At 34.3% G+C, this 22,757-nt stretch overlaps 1 protein-coding gene across 26 annotated transcripts in view; it reads left to right on the forward strand.

Moving 5' to 3' along the window:
- Window positions 1-22,757, forward strand: part of ANO5 (anoctamin 5) — a 91,702-nt gene that overhangs the window by 64,160 nt on the left and 4,785 nt on the right. For all 26 annotated transcript variants that reach the window (XM_016920570.4, XM_063783919.1, XM_063783925.1 and 23 more), the window contains 9 exons: window positions 427-578; window positions 2,694-2,768; window positions 4,528-4,750; window positions 7,141-7,310; window positions 7,958-8,055; window positions 15,129-15,259; window positions 17,617-17,822; window positions 19,404-19,582; window positions 20,902-21,007. In XM_016920570.4, the coding sequence (XP_016776059.2) occupies window positions 427-578; window positions 2,694-2,768; window positions 4,528-4,750; window positions 7,141-7,310; window positions 7,958-8,055; window positions 15,129-15,259; window positions 17,617-17,822; window positions 19,404-19,582; window positions 20,902-21,007 (1,340 nt within the window). The remainder of the gene's footprint in view (window positions 1-426; window positions 579-2,693; window positions 2,769-4,527; window positions 4,751-7,140; window positions 7,311-7,957; window positions 8,056-15,128; window positions 15,260-17,616; window positions 17,823-19,403; window positions 19,583-20,901; window positions 21,008-22,757) is intronic.

The raw sequence follows: 22,757 nt of genomic DNA on the forward strand, positions 1-22,757 counted from the left end.
GATCGGCTCTTATGCTTCCTAGGTATATTTCCCCAAGCCTGAGAAAGCAGTACAAAGACTTGAATGATTTCAATAAAAGATAAAAGATACATGCAAAAAAAAATATTTCAGTGTTAATAAAAAGCTAAGTTCAAATATTACTTCAAATTGTCTGAATGAAGAAATATATTAATATGTCTGAAAAAAATTCTTGCTTGGACCACTGACCAAGAAACTAAATTTTTGTATGATTTTTTTTCAGTGTATTATTGGATACACAATATTATGCCAATACTAATAATTGATGAAGTTTTAATCAAACACAACAGTGAAAGAAGAGCCACCTGAAACATGTGAACCATCCTGCAACCAAAGTAATTAAAGGGAAAAGTTGAAAAAGTTTTTAACTTTTTTAATATCTTTTTTTATATATTTATTTACCTATAGTCACCTTATTTTTGGAGTTTTGGAAACAACGACAAGCCAGACTGGAATATGAATGGGACCTGGTGGACTTTGAAGAGGAACAGCAGCAGCTTCAGCTGAGACCAGAATTTGAAGCTATGTGTAAACACAGGAAATTGAATGCAGTGACTAAGGTAGACTAGAAAACTGTGAAACGGACAGCATATCTCAATGGACACACTGCTATAGGTTTCTTCTCATATAATCATAGTTTATTTTGCCTTTAAAATATTCTGCAACATATAAATCACATAAACTTCTTTACTTGTTTCTAATATACATACATGTATATAAATGTATATATAGAATGTATATATATGAAAATTTTCAAACACTTTCAAATGTAGATAGAAAAATATAATGAACTACATGGATGAACCCATCACTCAGAATGAATCGTTTTTAATTCATGGACAATCTTGTTTCATTCATACTCATACTCTTTTGTGTCACTAAATTATTTGGAAACAAATCCAAGGCATAATAACATTAAACTAAGTGCAAAAAGGAAAATAATGTGTATGCTGTGGGCTTTGCATATAAATGTACAGACATTGAAATGATGCTAAGTGATATATAAAAATTAAAATAGTAATTATATTAAGATTGAGGTCTTATGTTTTATTAGACTAACTTTTCTTCACACGGCCCCTTTTAACTGATTATATTGAGAATCATTGTATTTGTGTATAGGGGAAGAAGTCTACATATTAGAATGCTTAGCTGACAAACCAGCTATATGTTCTTGACTGAGTTGTTTAACTTTTTGGTACCTCACTTTTTTCATGTGAAAATGGAAGTGCTTTGCCTTTAAAGACCAGAATCTTGGTTACATATTTTTTGAGCCCCTATCTTCCCATAATCTACAATCACTGTGTTTCCTACTGCTATTTAAAAGAGAATAATATGTGTCCCAAATACACTCTCTTCAACAGAATTCCCTATTCTCTTCAGAAAATTATTCTCACAGTATAACATTTAAAATTATTTTCACCATTTAGGCATTCACTAAACAATTACTAAATTTCATTGAAAGATCATGAAAACATCTCAAAAGATCATGAAAACATCTCAGAAAATACATTAACAATGTGGGTGGCAGTTTGAAATTAAGAAAATATATTAAAAGATACTGACAGAATAATGACATGATGTTCATTCCTATTTCATGAAATAAAAAAGTAAACAAAAGCAGTCCTATTAGCTTTGCCAAAAATTAACAGAAAAAAATGTATTGAATGCTTACATTTGAATCCAGTTGAAAAGCCATATGTATTGATTCACTGTGAATTGTTGGCTTCACTTAGCTTTCATGGTTTAGAAATCATGAAACAGAGGTTTTTTTTGTGTGTTTTTTTTTAACTTATTGCAGTGCTTCTTCAGTGTTTAAGGACAACCAGAACTGTCACATTTGAGTCCACATTGGGAACACACATGTGCACCCACGCAAATATGCATACACATGCATGAGCACACATACATTGGGTGCACACATGGACACACATGTACACAGTGACATATATGCCTACATGCACACACATTCTGAGGTCTGTAGGACTCTTGGACAGCCTACTCTGCCTGTTGAGACTAAAAATTCTTAAAATGTGAAATATTATGTTATGGAATTACATGATTTTAATATCTGCTGACAGCTTTTTTTTTTTTTTTTTTTTTTTTTTACTATTTTTGCTTCTTTTGGGTAAAATCTACTTACTTCTTGATGCACCTAAGAATGTCAGCTGTATAATCAATATCTTTCATTAATAACTCCTAAAGACTAAAGGTGGAAATCTTGGCTCCTGAGCTATGTGGAAGAACACAGTTTATCTGAAAAATATAAAGAAAGCATCTAATTTAATATCATGCAGAGCAATGTAATTCAATTCAACTAGAATAAAATTATAACACCATTAAACATCATAAATCATGTCTACCTAGGCAGCAACCTTCATTATTCATTATTTGACTTTATTTACTCAGTGCCAGGCCCTGAACATTGTAATTCAGCATTTAGGAAATTGTGTATATCCATTATGTTTCATATCATGTGTAAGATAACCCATCTAGGAGGCCTGGAGATTTCTCCTTCAAGAGAAGGAACCATTCCTATAATGTAGCTTTCCATGACCTATAGTAGGCCCTTTTGGGAGATTCCTACTTTAACTGGGCTCTGTGATATTGACTAGTGCTTGGAGTCTTGACTTAGAGGGGAGATTTTGAATTTCTTTGTGATTTCTTCAATATTACAGGAGATGGAACCTTACATGCCTCTATACACGCGTATTCCATGGTACTTTCTTTCAGGAGCCACAGTGACATTATGGGTGAGCATTTCTTTAAAAATTGCTATAATTTCTTCAACAGCTGATTAAATGAGCTATCTCAACAGTGTTACCTACAATGTCTCTTGAGTCTTTCCTTTCCCTCTCCCTCCCTGGTCTTTTTATCTTGGTTATAGCTCTTATACAAAATAAACTGTAATTTATATGGATTTTCCATACTTAAACTTTGGGAAAAGATCTTGGTGAAAAGGAGGTACTTTATCTTAAAGCCTGTCCCTCCCTTTCTCACGACACTTCATTTAAGTGATCACTTGAAATCAGGACAGAATAACAAACTTACTCTGATTCCAGGCTCTTTGGTTAGTTTTAGAAAAATCATGAATGTATCTTTATTTCCACCTTATTTCCTGCTCTTCCTTTTTCCAAATGTGTTCCCTCTTAACAGTTAGCATCTAATTTTAGGAAAACAGGCAGTGTTACCTTCTAAGAGGTTAGTTAGCATGTTGAAATATAAATAATTGACAGTTGTAGACTGTAGTTTAGATTCACCAGTCCATAAACTCCATATGATTTATCTTTAGCATTTCTTGTTAAATCTACTATTTTCATATTTTAAAACAGTAAAAATATGTTTTCTTAGATTACATAATAATCATTGAGGAGATGTGATAAAATAAAAGGGGGAGAGTCATTAATTCAGGACTCTCTTTTGAGGAATCTTCTGGAGTATATCCCCAGAAAATTATTGTTTTTGATTTCTAGTTTTCATTTAATTTGACTTGCTTCCTCAACTTTTAGAATAAAATTCTCTAATGATTGATAGAAAGCCATCTTTGTGCTTTTGCAATATGGGAAGTATACAAAATTTATATAGAATGTATATAAATTTCTAAACTACCAGGCATATTAGAGCACTAATGGCAATATTCTGAGGGGAAATGAAATACAATATTGACATGTATTTCTCTTAGGAAAATAAGTGATCTTGATTCTACATCTTTAACTTCAATGTAGAGCATGCGTCAGCAAACATTTTTTGTAAAGGGGCCAGATATATTTTTGGCTTTGTGGCCACATATAGTCTCTGGAACATAATTGCCTTTATTTTTCTCTATAACCTTTAGAAATGCAAAAGAAGGCTGGGCGCAGTGGCTCACGCCTGTAATCCCAGCACTTTGGGAGGCCAAGGTAGGCGGATCACGAGGTCAGGAGATCGAGACCACCCTGGCTAACACGGTGAAACCCCGTCTCTACTAAAAATACAAAAAATTAGCCGAGTGTGGTGGCAGTCACCTGTAGTCCCATCTACTAAGGAGGCTGAGGCAGGAGAATCCCTTGAACCTGGAAGGCGGAGCTTGCAGTGAGCCAAGATCATGCCACTGCACTCCAGCCTGGGCGACAGAGCGAGACTCTGTGTCAAAAAAAAAAAAGAGAGAAAAAAACACAAAAGAACATTCCTAATTTAAGGACCATATAAGATCAGGCAAGGCCACGGGCAGGATTTGGCTTTCTACTATAGTTTGCCACTCCCTACTAGAGGATGAGCCTAGAGGATGAGCAATGAATACGTTTCTCTTTTAGACTTAATCAGCAGCTACTATATGCCTTATCTCTAACCCTTTTACCTTGCCAGTGTTCATGTCTTGCCATCTAGGGAAAGAGAGACTGACTTAGTTTGCTTTGCACATGAGAACTGCTAAACTTCATATAATGAGATGAACAGAATAATCAATATGTTAGATATATATTCATAACAGAGATACAGAGACCCAAATAGCAGTTCTTTGTTTTCCTTTCCCAGATGTCTCTTGTCGTCACCAGTATGGTAGCTGTAATTGTGTACCGCCTGTCAGTCTTTGCTACATTTGCTAGTTTCATGGAAAGTGATGCATCCTTAAAGCAGGTCAAAAGCTTCCTTACTCCTCAGATAACCACATCACTCACAGGATCATGCTTGAACTTCATTGTCATCTTGATCTTGAATTTCTTTTATGAAAAGATATCTGCCTGGATCACAAAAATGGGTAAGCTGGCCAAATCATTTGTATGATTCTGAAGAATGATTCTTATTGATGCTATATGTCTATTTTGGATCAGGTCTCCAGGAGTTCATTTTCAAAGGGCACATTTTAAGGCAGTTTTTCTCTATAAATAGACCCATATCTGCTATTTCAAAATTGCTCAAGAGCCACCATTCAAGGTCCATTATAAAGGAAGAGGCAAAATAACTGAAAAAAAAAAAAAAAAAGAATTCGGACTCTATATATCTTTCTGAGTATCCTTGTCTTAATTCTCCCTTGATGGGTCTAGTTGAATCCGAAGAAAAATAATCACTTTACTGAAGACACAGATAATTTTTGTTTCATGTGTATGGTTCTTATAAAGTATTGATTTTGGAAGTTATTGTGAGAAAAACAGAAACATCAGCTTCTCCTAAATAAATCTAAATTTTAGCGCTTTTCTTTTCTACTGCTATCTCTTAGAACTTGGAATATTTTCTTGTTAAAATATTAAAATTTCTACTTCAAGCCACAGGGGAAAGTGAAAGGGGTCACAGGTTAAGTGAGAAATTGAGTTAAGTAGAGCAGCACAGAGCACAGTCGCTTCTGCTCTTTTTCCTGGCAAGTTAGCAGTAAGATCGGAAACTCAAATCAAGGCATCAGCCTCTTCTCTGAGTGTTCTCTCCAGGGTTCAAGCTCGTTTGAATCTGTTGTACATAGACATCATGCGTGACGTCAAGCAAAAGATCACATTATTCAGTCAGCGCTGGAATGATCACTGAGATGAGACTTTCATTATATACTATCTTCAAATTTGGAGTTCTCTACCATTTTTACTTTTGTCTGCTATCAACAGTGAGAAAATCATAGCAGATAAATTGCTTTTAAAAGCACCTAAAAACTCACCATTTTCCTCAATGGGAAAAAAAATCAAGTTCACATTACAGGTTTTGTAGGAATACAGCTACATTTCACTAAAATGGGGGAGTTATCTGTGTCTTTAAAATAATTTGTGATACTCTTCCAGTATTGCTGAAAATGTCATGATTTGGCTGGATCAGCTCATGCTACTGGGAGATGATCAGCTCAGGAAAACATACTTTTCTACATTTTTGTGCTTCATGATCCTCTATTGCAGGGTGAAGATAATTTAATATTTTGTTATCTTTAGAATTCATTAAATGACAGATCATGATCATGCATTTTAAATAAAGGAGAGGGAAAATGTGTATTGTTTCTGCCACTATTTGCTAATTACATTATTTTCAAAATTAATATAGCCATTGAATTAATGAGAGGGCAACACAATTCTGTTGGAAATCATCCCTGCCCTTAACATGAGCTTACTTTCTTTAAACCTGATTGTAAAACAGATGAGTTATAATGGCTTATAGCATGGCAGATACTGTTTGGAGATGAGCATAAGTTTCTTCAGTCTTATTTGGTGTATTAGTTTGTTTTCACACTGCTATAAAGATACTACCTGAGACTGGGTAGTTTGTAAAGGAAAGAGGTTTAATTGACTCGGTTCACATGGCTGGGGAGGCCTCAGGAAACTTAACAATCATGGTAGAAGGTAAAGGGGAAACAAACACGTTTTTCATAAGGCAGCAGGAGAGAGAGAGTGCATGGGGAAGTGCCACACTTTAAAACCATTAGCTCTCAATTGGCGAGGCATGGTGGCTCATGCCTGTAATCCCAGCACTTTGGGAGACAGAGGCAGGTGGATCACGAGGTCAGGAGTTTGAGACCAGCCTGGCCAACATGGTGAAACCCTGTCTCTACTAGAAATACAAAAAAATTAGCCAGGTGTGGTGGCTCACATCTGTAGTCCCAGCTACTCGAGAGGATGACGCAGGAGAATTGCTTGAACCTGGGAGGCGGAGGTTCCAGTGTGCTGAGATCACGCCACTGTGCTCCACCTGGATGACAGAGTGAGATTCCATCTCAAAAATAAATAAATAAAACCATTAGCTCTCTTGAGAATTCACTCAACACCAGGAGAACAGCATGGGGGAAACCACCCCCATGATTCAATGGCCTCCCACCAGGTCCCTCCCTTGGCACGTGGGAATTACAATTTGACATGAGATTTTGGTTGGGACAGAGTGCCAAACCATATCATGTGGGTTTGAATTTCAAATTCTGTGTAACCCCAAGACAAGAATGCTGTCTCTCTGACTGTGGTAACAACAGCTTCCTAGGCTTTTCCAGTGGTTAGTTTAATACAAAATGTGTAACAGAAAGTCTAGCACAAATCCATAGTTACTTAATATTGGCCTACTATCGCCAGAATGGGGAGCATTCTATAGGCTCCCAGAATGATGTGACTAGATGTTCACTTGTCCTAGGGAGTACGAAGTTCAAGGAAAAAAATAAGAAGATGCACTAAACATTTTTTTTTAACTTAACAGAAATTCCTCGAACATACCAGGAGTATGAGAGCAGTCTTACCTTGAAAATGTTCCTGTTTCAGTTTGTAAATTTTTACTCATCCTGCTTCTACGTAGCTTTCTTTAAAGGGAAGTTCGTAGGCTATCCTGGAAAATACACATATTTATTTAATGAGTGGAGAAGTGAAGAGGTAAGAATTTCCTTGAGAGTTGAGGTGTGTAGCTTCAATAACTCAGTATTAACAACTTTCTGTGTGTCAAGCACTGATTCACATGCTAAAAAATTACAAAATATATCTAGGCACTGACTCTATCCACAGAGAGTATTGTTCACAGATGAATCCTGTCATTTGATAAACTTCTCAGTTTATTTTTGAGCAAGAAGTTACATTATGCCTATGGTTTAGCAGTAAAATATGAAATATGAAATGACATAAGTTCTTTATTCCTGAAAATTTCCTGCAAAGGAAGACTGATTACTTTCTGTAGAAATGGTTCCACTATGGGTAGTAGAGTTAGAACAGATCCATGGCTTCCAAATTGTGGAAAATGGAAGATATAACAACTCCCAACCCTAACCCAGATATAAAGAACTCAGAATTTTCTAAGAATGAGACCCAGAAATCTGTGTTTTTTAACACAGTTCACAGATGAATCTAATGCAGCTAGCCTGGCACTGGTCTGTGATCAGGTTTGGAACTGTTGGGCTAAATATATCTTAACCCTTCCAACCAAAACCTTGAGATTCTAATTTTATAGTTTAGGGTTTCCTTTAGGTGTTGCAAAATTCCATCTTTGATCATTCAATTCTGTTTTCTCCCCTCTTGCTTCTGACTAGTGTGATCCTGGAGGCTGTCTTATAGAATTGACAACCCAATTGACCATTATAATGACCGGGAAACAGATTTTTGGAAACATTAAAGAAGCCATTTATCCGTATGTATGACTTACAAGCTTTTTATTTGATTTAAGTAACCATGAGATATTTCCTCTAGAAGAAGATGGAATTTTTTGATTACCATGGTGCCTTTGTTAGAAAATGTTTAAGCCAAAAGAAAGCTTTATTTTTAATCAACAGTGAAGGTTGCATTAAAGTAATATAAACTCTTATTTTTATTTATTTATTTATTTTGGTTCCATGGCTAGCAAGGTTTTTAAAAAATTTTATTTGACAAATAATAATTATCTATATTTATGAGGTACAATATAATGTTTGGAACACAATCTTTTAAATATGCATTTTTGTTACTTTTCTTTCCTGTGAAGATTTCACTGGGACATCTAAATGCTATATCCTCTGCAGTTTATTCTACATGCTGTGTATTATTTCTGAATATTACTAAAAGGTGAACTTTGTAAAAATATCGATGTGTCATGTAATCTAGGCATAAAAATAGATTGTAAGTGAAATGATGGAGACTTTCAGGTCAATACATGAAAGATTGCTCTCTGATCAAAACACAGCAATAATGAATACATTATAAAAAGAGAAAACTAAACTGACAGTTTATCTCAAATAGTAGATGAAAATTGTCATGGATAAAAAGAGAAAGAATTATAAAATCGTAAGTCTACGATCCTTCAGGGCTCCTAGTTAGGAAATGACTGTGTCAGGGTTTGGCATGCAATATAAAGTGGAGTAAAAGTGCTCCACTTAAGACAGAGGCCCATCCACTTTAACTGCACTTGAAGCCAGAGACTGGGTTTATTCTCACTCATGAAAGAAGACTGAAAACACCATCCCTGCACCTTCCCACCTCCAATATACACACGATTTCATAGTGCCACTTAGGGCTCTATTTCAAATACTAACAAAAGAAGAACATGGACTTATCCTTACAAATGGTAATAAATGTAAGCCTAGCCTTCTAATTTCATGCTTAGATACACCACATCCATAAGGGAAATAGCCAAACCTTTTTTTTTTTTTTTTTTTTTTTTTTGAGACAGAGTTACACTCTGTCGCCCAGGCTGGAGTGCAATGGCGCAATCTCGGCTCACTGCAACCTCTACCTCCCGGGTTCAAGCAATTTTCCTGCTTCAGTCTCCTGAGCAGCTGAGATTACAGGCATGTGCCACCACACCTAGCTAAGTTTCTGTATTTTTAGTATAGATGGGGTTTCACCATGTTGACCAGGCTGGTCTGGAACTCCTGACTTCAGGTGATCCATCCGCCTCAGCCTCCCAAAGTGCTGGGATTACAGGTGTAAGCCACCATGCCTGGCCCCCAAACTTTTATTTTAAGTTCTAGCTCTAGATTGAGAACCCAGAGGACTGAATGGAGGCAATACCTAAACCAAACAGAAGATGGGGGATACATATACACAGAGAGGGAGAGAGACAAAAGACAGGGGAGGTAAAAGAATAAAAAAATTAAAAAAAAAAAAGCAAATTAACAAGAACAACAACAACAAAAACCCTGAACCTTCCTAATAACGAAAATTTCAAAATGTGATAATATTTAATGCTACAAAGGCTGTGAACAAAATCAATTATTAGAAAGTGAACTTACCCCAGCTGATATTTCTAACTAGAATATTCTGGAAAAGCCCTTAAAAAATGATGTTGACAATACTAACAACATAAGGAAAGGTGATACTGTCATTAAAATAGATCAGGAAATAAATAAAAACTGACAGAAATGAAATAAGAATAAGTAAATATGAAATGGAAGCAATTACACGTAAGTGAAAAATTATACTTTAAATAATGAGTACAACAGACGGGAAAATTCCAGAGTACAATTCCAGCCTGGACATGGTTGAAGAATGTATTAGTGAATTGGAAAATAATAGTGAGAAATTCCTACCTTGTACAGTGTAACAAATATATGACATTTAATAAAAATAAAATAAGGGTATGTTAGATTAAGAGGCTTCCACATTAATCTACTAGTAGTTCCAGAAAAAGGTAATTGAGTAAATGCTGAAGGAAAAAAATATTTGAATAGGTAATTGCTGAACATATTTCAAAAATGAGGAAAAACACAAGTTTCAGAAATGGAAACAAATTCTGAGTATGAATCAAGATACTAGAATTCAATTCAAGATAATAGAATTCAATTCATACCCAGATTCATTATGGTGAAACTACAGAACACCAAAGATAAACAGACAATCTTTAAAAATCTTAGATGAAAAAGATTAACTTTATTCAAATGAATGACATCTACACTATCATCAGTTTCTCATCAATAGCATTAGATGCCAAAAGATAATGTTTTCAAGGTTCTCAGTGAAAATAATGTTCCCCTTTCATTTCTAGAACCAGGTTAACTATTATTTAAAGTGCTGGTAAAATAGACATTTTTAGACATGAAAAGACTAGGAGAGTTTGCATGTAAAATTGTCATGGAAAGAACTACTGAAAGATTTTCTTGAGCAAAAAGAGATCACAAAGTGAAAGTACAGGATGCAAGAAACACTGGTTAGCACAGAATTTGTTAGCTCCAAACAAATGAAATTATTTGGTAGAATCTAAAGTCATATAGAACTTGTGTGGGGAGAACTACAAAATCCTGATTAAAGAAATTGTAAAACTATATAAATGGAGAGAAATATCATGTTGGTGGTCAATTATCCCCAAATTGATATATAGATTTATTGTTATTATAATCAAAATATCAGCAGGATTTTTATAGGTATAGACAAGTGGATTCTAAAATTTATATGGATGGCCAAGGAACTAAAATAACCCAAACAAGTATGATAAAAGAAGAATAAAGCTGTAGGAAACACCCTACTCAATTTTAAGGCTTACTACAAACTATATTAATCAAGAAAATGTAGGATTGGTGAAGGGGATAGTTATATAAACTAATGGAATGGAGTAGAGATTGTAGAAACAGATATTGCAGAAATTTGTGCTCTAGCCAAATATGACCATTTAATTTAAGACAGGTGCAAAAACAATTCATTGATGAAAGAGTAGTCTTTTTCGTAAATGGTGTTGGAAAAATTGGACATCGCATATGCAAAATAATGAAACTCTATGTGAAACGTGCACCTCATTCATAAATGAACTCAAAATGGATCATAGACAAAACTATTTTTTAAAAAGCAAGGAAGTGATTATTATAAAATTTAAGATAATGGTTATGGATGTGGGGATTGAAGAATTTATAAATGGAATGAAGCACATGAAAGAGCTTCCGAAATTTCTAGCCATGTTCTGTTTCTTGAACTGGGTGATCTCTTTTCCACTGTGACTCCAGTTAGAGTACGCTCGTCTGTTTGATAGTGTCTCAGAAATCACAGGTGCTTTTTCCTCTTTACATCATTCATTTTTCCTCTTTGTGTTTTGGTTTGAGTATAAGCAATATACAAATGTTCCTCTTAATCCACATTTGCTACAGTACTTCATATTGTCTTATTATTTTTTGCCAACTGGGGGTTATAAATGATATCTCATTTTGGTCTAATTTTGCATTTTTCTGATTAACAACATGAATAAGCATTTTTGGCCATATTTGTTTCCTTTTCAGTTAAATGCTTGTTCATGTTGTTTAACCATTTTCCTACTTGTCAATCTTTTTTCAATTTATTTCTATGAATACTTTTAAACTTCTGGTTACTGGTTTTTGTTTATTTGCTTCTTTTTTGGTTATATATGTTGAAAATATTTTATTCTAACATAAATGTTATCTTTTTATTTTTTAATAATATGTTTAGGTCACAGTTTCACAACCACAGAATTATTGATATAATTCTTAGTTGTGGGGTGTGGGTTATCCTTTGGATTGTAAGATGTTTGACAGCATCCTTGGACTCTATCCGCTAGATGCCAGTAACTCATCCCTCTCCAGTTGGGACAACCAAAATATCTCCAGAGAGTGCAATTGTGTCATTGTGGGCAAAATTACTCCCAGCTGGAAACCACTGCTTTAGATGAACAAAATTACATAACTTTAATATGGTAGAATTTATCAATCTTTTATTTTATGTGTTAGCATTTTTAAAGAATCGTTTAAGAAATATTTTCCTACCCAGGATTATAAGACATTTTCATTATTATTTACTATATCAGTTAAAGTTATGCCAAAAGTAAGGTCCTAGGCAAAATACTGGATATGCAGATGTACTGATAAAAAGTTATATGGAAACACACACACATACACAAAGATATTCTCATATACTTACTTCTAAATTTTTTATACATTTTAACATTATTGTTTTTCACTTTCAAATTCTAAATATACGTGGATGGGATTTTTACGTTTGATATGAGATACAAGTCTTTTTTACATATATGTGTATATATATGTATAAACTATATATTTGTATAAATCCTCATATTACCATTTATTGAAAAGTTCCTTTTTCGTATGCTCCATCATCTACAATACTCTTCATCTACATACAATATTATTTACAATACTTTTTATGCCATATAAACACTATCTACATACCATATAAATATCTACAATTATATATATATATATATATATATATATATATATATATATATATATATAAAATCTATCTACAATTATACCAAGTGCAAGGCTATTTCAAATTTTCCATTCTATCCCAAGATTTGTTTATCCCTGTACCAGTACAACAGTCTCTCTCTTTTTTTTAACTGTTAAGTTCAGAGGTACATGTGCAGATTTGTTACACAAGTAACTTGTGTCATGGGGGTTTGTTGTATAGATTATTTTATCATCCAGGTATTAAATCTAATACCCAGTACTTATTCTTCCTGATCCTCTCCCTCTTCTGACAGACACTCCACCTTCTGATAGGCCCCAGTGTCTGCTGTTCCCCTCTATGTGTCCGTTTGTTCTTATCATTTAGCTCCCACTTATAAGTGAGAACATGTGGTATTTGGTTCTTGCATTAGTTTGCTAAGGATAATGGCCTCCAGCTCCATCCATGTTCCTGCAAAGAACATGATCTTGTTCTTTTCTATGGATGCCTAGCATTCCATGGTGTATGTGTACCACATTTTCTTTATCCACTCTACCACTGATGGACATTTAGGTTGATTCCATGTCTTTGCTATTGTGAATACAGTACTACAATCTCTTAATTAATACAGCTTTCTAAGTCTTGATATCTGGTGGGGCAACATTTATCAACTTATTTTTTTATCTGTAGAACTGTCTTGGCTATTCTTGGTCTTTTATCAATCTATATAAATTTTATAAACATCTTGTCAGATTTTACATGGAAAAATAATTTGGCTTTTTCATTGAAATTATATTTTAATTGTTTCAATACAAACAGTTGACTTTTTTTTAATAATACCGAGCCTTCTTACTCGTGAACATTTAAATTGGACCCTAATGAATTCTAATAAATATTTTAAACTTCTACATATAGGTCTTATAAATCTTTTGTCACATCAGTGTCTAGGTACTTTTTAATTGCTATTGTAAATGATATCTTTTTAAAAATATATATGTTTTCTACTTGTGTGTTGTGGGTGTATAGGAATGAAATATATTAATAAACCCTAATATTGTTTCTACTCATTTTTGTCTGACTTCACTTGGGTTTTCTATTCAGACAATCACATCACTGTTAATAATCACAGATTTCTCCTTTATTTCCAAATATTTTGCCTTTCTTATTTTATTTTACTGGCTAAGATCTCCAGCAATCTTGAATGTGATCATGCAAGTTCTTATTTTGTTCTTGATTCTAAAGGAAATGCTTCAGACTTTTCCCAAGTAAGAATGCTGTTTGCAGCCTGGTGCTTTGGCTCATGCCTGTAATCCTAACATTTTGGGAGGCTGAGGAGGGAGGATTGCTTGAGCTCAGGAGTTCAAGACCAGCCTGGGCAACAAAATGGGACCCCGTCATACAGAATAAAATTTTAAAATTAGCTAGGCATGGAGGCACATGCCTTTAGTCCCAGCTACTTGAGAGGTGGAGGCAGGAGAAAAGGTCAAGGCTGCAGTGAGCTGTGATCACGCCACTGCGCTCCAGCCTGAGTGGCAGAGTGAGACCCTGTCTCAAAACAGAAAGAAAGAAGACAGACATAGAGAAAGAAAAAAGGAGAGAGGGAGAGAGAGAGAAAAGGAAGGAAGGAGGGAAGGAAGGAAGGAAGCAAGGAAGGAAGGGAGGGATGAAAGAAAGGAAAGGAAAGGAAGGGAGAAACGAAAGGAAAGGGAAGGGATGGGAAGGGAAGAGAAGGGAAAGGAAGAAGGAAAGAAGAAAGGAAGGAGAAAAAAAGAAAGAGAAGGAAAAGAGAAGGGAAGAGAAGGGAAAGGAAGAAGGAAGGAAGGAGAAAAAAAGAAAAGAAAGGAAAGAAAAAAAGAAAAGGAAGGAAAGAAAGAAAGAGAAAGAAAGAAAGAGTATGCCCTAGGATTTTAGTAGATATTTCTGATAAGATTGAAATAATTTTTTTCTATTTCTACTTTTCTTTCCTAAGTAGGTTTTAATAGGTCCTTAAAATATATCAAATGCATTTTTCTGCATCAATTGAGATGATTTTATGTTTTTCACCTCAAACCAGTCAATGTGATATATTTATTGATTTGCTAATTTTTCTTAAAAAGCCTCTTTTTAAAAAAAGTGATACATTATCATAATATATCATCTTTTTATATAGTATGGAATTTAGTTGGTTAAAATTTTGTTTAATGTTATTCCATTTATTTTCATATTATGTAAGTCATTTCCTATTATAATCAATTTCATATTTGTTTGAATTTTCTTCTGAGCATCATGACAGCATCAGGATTAGTAAGTGGTCTTAGTGGTAACCCTCTCCTCCACTTATTCCTTAGCCAAACTGTCTCTGAGTAAATATATTTCTCTGAGCAGAGTAAAGATTGTCTTATTTTCTCAGTCACCCTAATAAAGAACTCTTGACTTCTGCATGTGTCATGAAAAGAACACCAGATTTTGACTTGCGCTTTGGCTGGTGTCATTTCTCTTTGCTCTGTGATCTTAAGTTATTTAATCTCTAATTTCTGCCAGTTTCCAGATCTAACACTGTGATTCTCTGATCGCTTTCTTTTTGGTCCTATTTCATATATTAACTTTAATCACTTCCAACAGCTTGGCTTTGAATTGGTGGAGACGCCGAAAAGCTCGGACAAACTCTGAGAAGCTGTATAGTCGATGGGAGCAGGATCATGACCTTGAAAGTTTTGGACCCCTTGGGCTTTTCTATGAGTACTTAGAAACAGGTAATTTTTAACCACTGTTTTGAAACATAGAGTTGGCATGAATGAGTGGTTTTTCAGCTCCAGATACTTCTTTCTGCCTTGCACATGGTAGGTGTTCAATAAATCATTGACTGGTTGGCAAAAAAGATGAGTGGAGGGATATAAAGAAAATTTGTTCCCTATTTCCCTGTTCCATCAAATAGACTGCAGAATAAAGTTTAGCTTCAAAACACCAATCTCAGAGACATAACTCCTGTTAATTGAATGTTAATATTGTTGAACCAAATCAAGTAAGAGTCATTTTTTAACACCCATCTCAAATTCGCTTTGATGGCTATTTCTCCATTTGTTTGCCTCAGTGACAGCTCAAAGATACAATAAGTTGCCTGGAAAACATTTCCAGAGTTTGACTTGCAATTAGTATATGTCCTTTCTGTGAGGCTAAAAATAAGGCTAAAAGCGATTGTGTAAGGGAAATATAAGCTGAACACAAGAAACATCCAAAACATTGCAAGGTTTGAACAGAGAAGAGACCCTTGAGGAGCAGCTTTCAGAGAGATTTTTCACGGAACTGCTTATATGGTCTGCTCAGAGCGTTTTCCCTCAAGCAACTTTCTCTGTTTCTCTCGCAGAATTAAGGAAATTTGTTTGTTTGATACAGAGTCTCGCTCTGTCGCCCAGGCTGGAGTGCAGCTGCCCAATCTCGGCTCACTGCAGCCTCCGCCTGCTGGGTTCAAGCGATTTTCCTGCTTCAGGAGAGTTGCCTGTAGCTGGGACTACAGGCGCATGCCATCACGCCCGGCTAATTTTTGTATTTTTAGTAGAGTCGGGGTTTCACCATGTTGATGGCCTCGATCTCCTGACCTCATGATTCTCCCGACTCGGCCTCCCAAAGTGCTGGGATTACAGGCGTGAGGCACAGCGCCCAACCAGGAAAATAATTTTCTTACCTTTCAAGGCCCATAAAACCATGGTAGAATACATGAGATGAGCCAAAATTCTTCATACTTCTCCAGTGTAATACATTATGTGATACATGGATTGAAATATAAATTTAGGACAAATAGAAGCTATTTTATAGAACTCTTTGTAAAATCAGATAATCTTTGCCTTATAAGGTGATAAGGCTATGATTTTTAATTGTGTAAGTTTCAAATGAGTTTGCACATATGTACATCAGAGACTACTACTGAAATTAAAAAGTTGAAACAAAGGTTTCATAAGATTGTTTACCACTTATTAAGACATAATTAATTTATTCTGAAAACTTTATATATTATCTCTAAATTTGAAACAAATCTGCAGAGTATTCATTATTCTACACATTTTATTGTTGTGAATTCTGAAACTTGCATAGGTTAATAAATTTTTTATGGGCCACAAAGATTTTAGGTAAAGATATTAGATGTGAACCTAGAAAGTTCATGCTGCTTCTACATAATACTTCCTCTTCATTTTCTACCTCGTAGGTTAGGTAGAGAAAGCAGGAAAAAAAGGAGGTGAATATGTATTTTTTTCACTTGATAAGACAGATTCAGTCAGACGAGAGAAGCTAAATTCCAGAAACATTTGAGATATATTTAAAAATGGAGGAATAACGGAATTTTTTTTAAATTTTTTTCCTTTAATGGAAAGCCATTTCCATTAAATGGCTTATTATTTTTTTCTTCAATCATGTGGGAAACTTGGGCTGTTAATAGCATGGGTTATTTTACCCTAAACATAGTTGGAAACAAAAGAATAAAAATGTGGAGATAAGCCAGCTTACACAGGTGTGGTCCTCTCTTGAGTCTCAATGAGGAGAGAGAATAAAATTTATTTAGAAAGATGTCATGATAGTGAAGAGAATAAAGACCTTAACAAATTTCTTATTCTAGAAAATGTATATTTCCTTTTCCGGCACACACACACACACACACACACACACACACACACACACAGAGCTGGCTGCTGGGATTATACAACTGAATCAGTCATCATTCCTGATCTCAAAAAGTAGATGGGCTAGCAAGATAGAAAAACTTGGTTACCTCACTAAATTGCTAATACAGATGTAAAGACTAGACAAGCATAAACCTAAGCTTAGCCCATAATAAAAGGCAAAGAGGAATAGATTCTTCCTTCTAACAAGCATATCTCTAAAGGAAGAGCAAAGAAAGAACTCAGCCATGCATGCCCAGTTTCTCCTTCCAGTTCTAGCAAGCAGGTAAGTCACTGTGCCTCCTGTGGAGAGGAGGAACTGGACAGACAGATGGAAGCCTGGATTGTTGTATTCGTGTGGATCACTCCAAAACGAAGGAAGTAGCAGGATTTGGGCAGGGTGTTCCTGTCTTTCTCCTTCACAATAATGAGTTCATGCCTTTTTCTTTTCTCTACAGTTACTCAATTTGGATTTGTTACACTATTTGTGGCCTCTTTTCCTTTGGCTCCTCTTCTTGCTCTCATAAATAATATTGTAGAGATTCGAGTGGATGCCTGGAAACTTACCACTCAATACAGGAGAACTGTAGCTTCTAAAGCTCATAGCATAGGTGTTTGGCAAGACATTCTTTATGGAATGGCTGTTCTTTCTGTTGCAACTAATGTAAGTGGACCTATTTCGGTGGGGTGACTTTGTATTTCATTTTGGGGGGGGTGTGGGGAGATGTGAATGATACTTAATCTTTACATGATTTCATTATGGTGATACTTTATAAAGCTAAAACATTCCGAAATTGTTATGCACTAACCAATATTGAAAAACCTATGTCATGCAAACTCTTAGAAATACAAGGACAATTATAAAATTACTCTCATTGAAGTATCATGACAGTTTCACAGCATGTGACAAAGTAGACAGAAAATAAGTAACAGTATAATGTGTTTGAATAAAACAATTAAAAATTGATTATATTTGTATACTACAGAGAATATACATTTACCTGTTGTGTTTATGAAACAATTATTAAAATGTAAGAACAATAAATTTCCAAAAGCATAACTTTTACAATGCATTTTCACCTACAATATACTTTATAAATTGAAGTTGATAATAAGATAATCAAAAAAGAAAATCTAACACTTCTAAGTAGGCATCCTATAAGAGAAAACAGAATTGAAATCATAGAGCTTAATTTAAATGAAAGCCTATAGGAATGAGCCAAAACCACTATTACAGATAACTCCATTGCCATACATTTTTAATTATTAAAAGAAGACTGGAAAATAAGCTGAGTATATAACTTAAGACACTATCAAAAATTGTAAATCAAATTGATAGAAAGTAGTAAAAAAGAATAAAGATGTAATCAGAAATAATCAAATTAGAAAATAAAAAGCAGTATAATTGCTAAGTAAATCAAGAGCTAGTTTACTGGAAAGACAAATAAAGTAAGTAAAACTGAAAAAAGTATGAGATACACTTGTGTACCCATTTACTCTAATAAATTTTGAAATATATTTGAAATGACCACTTTTTTGGAAAGCAAAAATTGCCAGATCTATTCAGTAAGTAATAGAAAGCCTGAATGTACCATTAGCCATAGAAGTTACATTAGATTTTTTTAAAGCATAGCACTAAAATTATAGGTGCCAGAGCCAGATGGTTTTTAATTGACTTATCTAATCTAAAAGAAATATGCTATTTATACTATTCCAGAACTTAGGAAAGGATACAAAAATATCATTCCCATGGAATCAAATACTGAAATTAGTTGCAATGAACTGTGAGAAATTTACAAACACATGATATTCTGCTTCTTCATTCCTTTCCTGTTAATCTCACACTCACACACACACACACACACACACACACACACACAGTCCTACCTCATTGAGTTAGTCTAAGAAAGTTAATTTGGTTAAAGATAGTAGAACTGTGCTGTGAAACAATAAGAAATGTAAGAAATAGCAAGCCTTGATGGAAAGAACATGGTTCTTAGAGACAGATATATTTCGGTCTGACTCTCTACTTAGCCACTTTGTAGCTATGAAATCTTGGAATACTGATCACACACTGTAAATGAGCTATTTTGTGTTTCAGGACAAAGACTTGCATATTACTATGATTTATAATAGTATTTAATCATTTTGCATCTATATAATTTATGGTACTGACAGATGTACAAATCAGACATTATTAAAACTAAATTGGCAGCTGATGATCTTCTTTTTTTTTATTCTTCAGGCCTTTATTGTTGCATTTACGTCGGACATCATTCCCCGTTTAGTTTACTACTATGCTTACTCAACAAATGCCACACAGCCTATGACAGGATATGTGAATAATAGCCTGTCAGTATTCCTGATAGCTGATTTTCCAAACCACACTGCACCTTCGGAAAAACGAGACTTCATCACTTGCAGGTGATTTGTTTGTTTGTTTAGGTTTTAGTTTTATCCCTTAAGTGTATTTCTTAAGTTATCTATTACCTTTCTGTCTTACAATATAAAGGATTTTCTTAGGGCAACAAAAATCCTGTATAAATAAAGTGTATCCATTCTAGAATTCACACATTGCATGATTCAGATTTGAAAAGGTAAAATGGCAAAAACTAAGATTATGGGTAAAGATAACATTAATTCAAACTTTTTTCTTACTTTCTAATGTATCAAAAGGATTTGTCACCAACAAGTGCCCCTTAGTCCAAAGCTGCAATAATCTATAGATCATACAACATTGTCAAATTGTATATACATTTAACTTACTTGAATTTATCTTTGTCCTCAGAAAAGAGAGTGAGACAGTGAAATATAATATGATCAGTTCACCACCTATCCTACTAAAAGGTTTTATACTGTATAGGGAATATAAAATTGCACATGTGAACCTACTGTTTTTACACTCAGTGTATCATGTACTGTGGGATCTTTTCACCATACAATTTAAAGACACACACACACACACACACACACACACATGCTTATCAAGGCCACTTAATTTAAACCAGCTGTTTCATTTGAGACTCCAAACAAAAAAGAGCAAAATATTGCAAGACAAGCAGACATTATTATATTGTTATATTACATATTTGAGTATAGTTAAATCATAGCCTAATGTGTTTAAGAGCATGGCCACTGGTGTCAGATTTCTGGATGTCATTACCCCTTAGCTGGACTAAATATTTGAGGAGGACCAGTATCCAGTGACTTTATAGAAGAGAATGAACTCACAAAGTTGAACATTAAGAAAACTTCAGAATTGTGTTAAGAAAAACAAAGCAATACAGCATCAGAACAGCCAAGAGAAAACAGAGTTCCAAGAAGATAGAAGTGGCCTATATATAATATTCTTATTTTTGAAAGTCAAATCAAAGGATTAAAATATACCTGCAGTTTAAGGATAGGAGAGAAGGAAAGGACTGGGAGTGTTAAGTGGGAAAAGAGGAAGTGGAAGCAGCAAATTTTGAATAACTCATTTGAGAAGCTTGTCTTTGAAGGGCAAGAGAGAAGTTCCTCTTGTGTATTTCTTCTTAGATCTATTTTGCACAGAAGTAGCATATACCCTGACTTTATGTGAACAAGAAAGATAAATGTTTCATAATATCAGTTAACTTTGACCTGATTTTTCTGATCAACTAGAAAGGTCTGTTAAGAGAAATAATAAGAAATTATGTTAGGTCTCTCTAGTTGAAGCTATAACTATTATTATTATTATTATTTTTGCATTTACTTCCACTTTTCAGGTACAGAGATTACAGATATCCTCCTGATGACGAGAATAAATATTTTCATAATATGCAATTCTGGCATGTCCTTGCTGCCAAGATGACCTTCATCATTGTTATGGAAGTAAGCTGTTCTTAACTTTCATTCGAGTTACTCTCTTCTCTCTTTAGGCAGATATTTCTAAAGGTAACCTCTCATCAGAAAGTTAGCAATATCTCAGTAAATTGTCTTGAAGGAACTATTGTATTTGTAGTCATAAAAAGCACCTTAGGGATATTCTTAGTACAATGGATTGCCTATTATTCACTTATTATTGTTGAACATGTCATGGTGACAGAAAAGGAAAGGAAAACAAATATGGTTTTTTCCCTTCAAGTCAGGAAAAGGGGAAATAACCCACTGATTTTACAGAATACCTATTACTTACTAGTTCCAGAGGCTGTATTAAATCATAACAACATTGTTAATTAGACCTTATCGCTCACCTTTGAAAAGGAATCTGAGATTCAGCAAAAATAAGTAGCTGGCTTAACGTTAACTAACTAACATTAGCGCTGAGTCTCAATGCCAAATGTGCCTCACTCCCAAGCTTATGTGCTCTGTCTACTATATTATGCTTCCTCTCTTGTGGAATATCTAGTGTAGTTATAGAGATAAGGCATGCAAGAAAAGGTAAACAATACAGAGGCAGTATTGGACAAAGTTTCAAATTGAGTGATACAAATCATAGGGCAAGAAGGCCTATCAGGGAGGGAAAATAAAAGAAAGGTACTTTTTCACCCTGGAATAAAGCCCGATAAAAGACAATCCTAACCCAAGAACATGCCATTCCAACCAGTTTCTGTTTATTTTTATTGTTATCAAGGTTTCACATGTAATTTTAAAAATCAAATAGTTCTGCATGGGAAAAAAACAAAAGAGCAATCGTACATAATATACCTGCCTACCCTAAAATCCTAATATCCAAAGTAAACTTCTCAATTTTTTTAACTCATTCTTCTAGTAGTTGCCCTTGTATGGCAAAAGAAGATCACTTTGCAGTTATATATGTTTATTTTTTAGGTTGAGCTATCAATTACTGACAGTCTACTTTGGCAGATCTCACACACACACCCACACAGACAGAAAGAGAGAGGGGGGGAAAAAAAACTTTCTCCTACTGCTCAATAATTAAAGCATATTTTTTTTGTCTCATTCTGAAATTCAAAACCTCAGAAAACAGGAAGTATTTTGATAATTTATTTAGCAGCAACATATGATCTAATTCTGCCTTTATTATTTTTAGTGTGACTATTCATTTACTTTGCTGCAGAAATATTTAAGTGTTTGATACAGAGTGCCACCTGAGACCCTGCTGGTTTATACACTAAATTACATATTTTTAATATTTAATCTCAATTCTGAAATATTTCTGTCCATCAGAGTTTTAAGAGATTTTATATAAATACAATAGTCAGGGTTTATAAATTATGACTTTATAAATATTAGTCACATCTGTTTCCTGTCTTATATTCTGAACATATTTCTTTTATTGTAATTGTACTTTTCTTTTCTCCCTCTGTCTCTTAGTTCCTTATGAATTTATCAGTCTTTCATTCCAACATTTTGCATCAGAAGTTTAGATCACCTTTCAGCCAGTAAATTACTTCAGGAATTCTTTTGTTTTAATTTATTTATTATTTGTGTTAATTTTTTGTAATCATTGCAGGCTCCAACCAAGCATCATCCTGGGACTTCTCTTCATGTTGTCTTCTATTGAAGACTAAATTTTCTGCAATCTGTGTTTCTCCCATTTTTGGTTTACTAGCTTATTTCGGTGAAGCACATCTTCTAGTAATTTTCTGAGGAAAAATTATGGGCAGTCCATTTTTGA

Source organism: Pan troglodytes, chromosome 9 (assembly GCF_028858775.2).
Source record: "Pan troglodytes isolate AG18354 chromosome 9, NHGRI_mPanTro3-v2.0_pri, whole genome shotgun sequence".
In the NCBI taxonomy this organism is placed as follows: domain Eukaryota; kingdom Metazoa; phylum Chordata; class Mammalia; order Primates; family Hominidae; genus Pan; species Pan troglodytes.